Raw genomic sequence first — 5,000 nt, 5'->3', positions numbered from 1 at the left:
TATAGAGAGAGAGAGAGAGAGAGAGAGAGAGAGAGCGGGCGGGTGGGCGTGTTATCTGTGGAGATATGGCAACACCAGGAAATTACCTAACCCCGCCTTAGCGGCCACTTTTCGTTGCATCTACTATAGATGGTTACTAAGACAATTCCATTCGTTAATCACTCTAATAGTAAACCAATTCTTGCCTTTTTCCTTCTTAAACCTAAATTTGTCCAATTTAAATCCATTACTGCGAGTTCGTCAGTATAATACAGATTTTAGTAATCATACGGTATTTGTAAATAATTCACGTTTTACCTTTGAGGACTATGATCGTGGATGATGGGCTTGACCCGTGATCCATGGCTCTAATCCTTACGCAAGTACACAGACCAACATCTGGAAATAAAATGAATAAATTTAGAGAAATATAAAGAAATGAATAAATAATAAGATTAGATAATTACATCAATAGATAATAGATAACAAATAAATCAATCGATGAATAAACAAATGAACATTAAATGAATGAAAGAATATTTAGTAGATAAAATAGTTAATCTAAAAAAGTAAATAGATAAATGAATAAATAGAAAATAAAGAAAGAATAGATTAACAAATTTGACTGTCTCCATTCTCTTCCACGACAGCATGTGTGTGACGATCTTCTGCATTACACAGTATTGGCTGACTACCAGGTGAACCTCTGGACAGCCCCCGACGGTACGCAGCCGTTTGCCAAGGCTCTCGACACCCAGCGTGCCGTTTGCACCGTCAAATACATCTAGTGGCACGCCAGTCTTCTCCAAGCATTATCTAAATTCCTTGAGCTGTTGTAATTCCCTGGTCGTTTAAATTTTGCGTGGACGTGATGTTATTTTGTATCGAGGCATCTGGTTGGGTGGCGGTTGCTGCGCGCAAGGTCTTTTGACCAATAGGAACATGGTTTTACTATTACGTCAGGAAAAGGGAGGAGCGGTGGTCTTTATTCTGTTGGTATTGGTGGATTGGTTTTTCTTGAGCCCTTTCGTTGGCCAATCAAATGTCTTGATACAGAAGATATTGTCAGTGGAAAGGTTGTTATGAACATTTTTGCATTTTACACGTTGTTTACAAAAGTGGCCATAAAAATGTCCTTTGATTTGTTTTATATACATACCATTTCAGTAAGAGGAAATATTCTAACGATTTTTATACGGACACTTTTTCATTCGTTATACATATCCCTTTCTTGTTCATTACATTTGAATTCGATTCTCATTTTCCCCCAAGAACTTTCATTTCTTATGGACAAGCGTCAAAATACTACAAACCAAAGTCAGGGTGAGGTTCTCAAGTACACAGACTAACATTGTCCAAATACCCCGCTTACTCTAGAGTTAACTCAAGCATTATAGTGGAGACTTTATTCCCAGATACTACACTGTAGTTTAGGTTGTGTAATGAGAATGTAAACAGGATAGCCTACCCGATGATCTACGATAGAAAATAGAGTTTGATCTTGGCGTAAGCGCTGTGGTCTAGGTCCTTTGTAAGACATCAGCTTTAAGGAACACAGACACACGCATGCACGAACACACAGAGACGTGGCTCTACGAGTATAACTCTTGTTCTCCATGTTACAGTTTGGTAAATACAAACTCACACATACACACATATACACCTTAAATAAATAAAAATATATAATAATAATAATGATAATAATAATAATTGATAATAATAATTGATAATAATAATAATAATAATAATAATAATAATAATAATAATAATAATAATAATAATAATAATAATAATAATAATAATAATAATAATAATAATAGTAATAATAATAATAATAATAATGATAATAAAAGGAAATTGTCTTCCATAGATTTGTAATGTGATAATCTAACCACACTTACCTCCATGAACTGACCGTGTATGACATTGTCTGTCATGCCACAGAATACGAGAAGTCGTGAGTTGAGTACGAGTCGTCACCGGTTCGTATAATTTCATCGACGACTTTTTTCCTTCGCCTGAAACCTTATTCAGACAGCACACACACAAACAAAAACTCACCCTAAAACAGGGTGGGCAACCTTTTTTCTCGCGTGCCAACGAAGTGAAATTATAGTCCTATATACGAGTGCCCCCTCCCTTAACCTCGCAGGGCCCCAGTCCACCACCCAACGTACCATGCGGTTACCAATGGTCATACAAAAGAAGGCAATGACTTATTAGTTATCTTTTTTAAGGTGAGCTCTGGGCTTTGCTTGCCTGAAAAAAAAAAGGCCGAGTGCCAAGTTTTGCTCGCGTGCCAAAGGTTACCCACCCCTGGTCTAGGATGTCCCTCCAAGGTTCCTTACCGAACGTGGATGGACAGTCCCCAATACAGATTTCCTCAACGCTTTACATCTTATCCTTTTTCATATCATTAGTTAGAGTGACTTGCCTCAGTCACTGGGGGGGGGGGGAGTAGGGAAGGGGGATTGTAATCCCCCTAAACGGGAGGGGTGGGAGATTCCTAATTACCATGAAACTCGTATCTGCCTTTGGTAATCTCGGAATGTCCCAATGGCTGCGGCAACATGTTTCTATAGTTTCTGTAATACATTCCAAAAGGAAATTACACTCAATTTCTGCCGTGCAGCTCGGTTCAGTTGGTAGCCCTGCAGACTCCTGCTCCATAGTCAGCAGCCACGCGCAAATTCCTCACCTCCTTCAGAAAATATTATATTTCTCCGCTTTGTTCATAAACTAGGAAAAATTTTGTTTCAATCATCAGAACTCGATAGGGGTTAGAAACTAAGTAATTATGTGGAGTTGAAGTCAAGGAAAAGAAATTATCGGTTTATACACATCTTTACTTATAATCGATGTTTACAGCAATTATGATAACAAGTGTAGAATAAAACATGTGTTCTCCTACATAAACAACTCCTGAACACGATGGTGCATTCAGATTTCACATAGAAAGCCATAAAAATTAAAATTAAGGATTTTTAATAATGGTTTGCGTAATGAGAAAGTATTCGTTTTACTTATAATATATATCTATTTTTCTTACATTTTTAATACACTCAAATAATCTCCCTACCGTCTTCACAGTTTCTTGATAAATTTACATTACATAGAAAATAGTCTCGGGTAAGAATGATGGAGAACTAATAGTTTCTCATAATAAATTAAATGGTGAATAAGTTGGAGGGAGGAGGAAGAGGAAGAGGAAGAAGAGGAGGAGTCAGCAACTACCATACCTCCCTCTCTCCCTCCCTCCTTTACACCACGAGCAAATGCATATCTTTTAAAAACTTCAAAGAAGTTGACAGTCTTATATAGTATTAACTCTCTCTCTCTCTCTTTCTCTCTCTCTCTCTCTCTCTCTCTACTCTCTCTCTCTCTCTCTCTCTCTCTCTCTCTCTCTACTCTCTCTCACTCACTCTCTCTCTCTCTCTCTCTCTCTCTCTCTCTCTCTCTCTCTCTCTCTCTCTCTCTCTCTCTCTCTCTCTCTCTCTCTCTCTCACTCTCTCTCTCTAATTTTTCTCTCTCTGTCTCTCTCAAGTAAGTCCACACTATTGAAACACTGGCCTATTTAGACAATCTGGCTGATTGAATGGTGCTTTTGTAAGCGTTCAAAGAAACTCAAATAAGTAATAAAATTGACTTGTGTATGTAAGTGCGCGTACATGCACACTTGTGTGTGTGTGTGTGTGTGTATGTGTGTGCGTGTGTGTGTGTGTGTGTGCGTGTGTGTGTGTGTGTGTGCGTGTGTGTGTGTGTGTGTGTGTGCGTGTGTGTGTGTGTGTGTGCGTGTGTATGTGTGTGTGTGCAGTCGCGCGTGTTCGTGTGTGTGTGTGCGTGTTCGTGTGTGTGTGTGCGTGCGCTTGTGTGTGTGTGTGTGTGTGTGTGTGTGTGTGTGTGTGTGCGCGTGTGTGTGCGCGTGTGTGTGTATGTGTGTGTGTATGTGTGTGTGTGTGTGTGCGCGTGTGTGTATGTGTGTGTGTATGTGCACGTGTGGGTGCGTGTAAGTGTGTGGGAGCGAGTTCAACTGTGTGCATATGCACGCTACACCACACTATGCAATTATATCATAAACTAGTAAACTAATTTCGCTTCCAACTAATTTTTCTAGATACATGAACTTTGTAAATACATATACAATAACTAGTTTTCATAAAATAATGATAATTTTCCTTTTTTGAACACGTGTTTCGGTTATGCATGTTCAAATAAATACGAGTTTGCGTTCTAGTAATCACAGAGAAAAGAATACGACTTCTCTTGTTTCTAGAATTCTAAATGATTGTAGACTAGTTTCTAGTTTGTTAACATATATGATGTATATTTAGATTTGAAATAAAATTTTGCTTTTCGTTGAATTTTTTATTATTTTTCCCTTTGGGTTCCAAAGAGGTGGTAGAGCTAATTTTAGTTTACCAATTACCACAAACTAAATCAAACAACATTTGCTTCCTTCTAGTATTTGGTTATCAAACCTTAGATTTTATTTAAAGGAAAAATGATTTCTCAGTCAGGTCAGAAGACGGAAACAGTGGGAAACTGAATTTATTGAATTTGAGAAACTGTCTTCATACTACGTCAATTCATACCGGGCCGAGTCTTCTTAACCGCTGTGAATTTGAATAAACAGAAGAAAACTTTGGTTACATTATTCTAGACTTTCCTAAGAAAATTTCAACATTGCGTCTAATTTCTGCCAAAGTTTGCCCTCTCTTAGCCTACCATTCAGTTTCTCAGTAAAGATAATTTGACATTTGGATATTCGATAAGCAGAATTGTAACTGAAATCGTTTCTATTCAAATGAACTCACAATGTCCCAGTGTGAAACGACCTTCAAGACATTTCAGCCATGTTTCAGCGAATCCTCCTGTAGTCTGAAAACACTCCGCTACCCCCACGGCTCGACGGCACAGTGGCATCGTTTTCAACTGCTAACCCAGAGGTCCGAGATCGATTCCCGCCCAGGGCAAGGAGTTGGGTATGTGTGTGTGTTGTGTAAGGTTCACACCATCACCCA

At 38.5% G+C, this 5,000-nt stretch overlaps 1 protein-coding gene across 2 annotated transcripts in view; it reads left to right on the top strand.

Annotated features, from left to right (window-relative positions):
• The window catches only part of LOC143035922 (beta-alanyl-bioamine nonribosomal peptide synthetase ebony-like), a 104,573-nt gene extending 100,234 nt beyond the window's left edge, over positions 1-4,339 (top strand). For both annotated transcript variants that reach the window (XM_076203138.1, XM_076203137.1), the window contains one exon: positions 630-4,339. In XM_076203138.1, the coding sequence (XP_076059253.1) occupies positions 630-767 (138 nt within the window). In that variant the 3' untranslated portion in view covers positions 768-4,339. The remainder of the gene's footprint in view (positions 1-629) is intronic.
• The last annotated feature ends 661 nt before the right edge of the window (positions 4,340-5,000 follow it).

This window comes from Oratosquilla oratoria, chromosome 19 (genome assembly GCF_046742065.1).
Source record: "Oratosquilla oratoria isolate Oo_2021 chromosome 19, ASM4674206v1, whole genome shotgun sequence".
NCBI classification, from domain to species: Eukaryota; Metazoa; Arthropoda; class Malacostraca; order Stomatopoda; family Squillidae; genus Oratosquilla; species Oratosquilla oratoria.
This window is presented reverse-complemented; position numbering and strand designations above follow the sequence as displayed.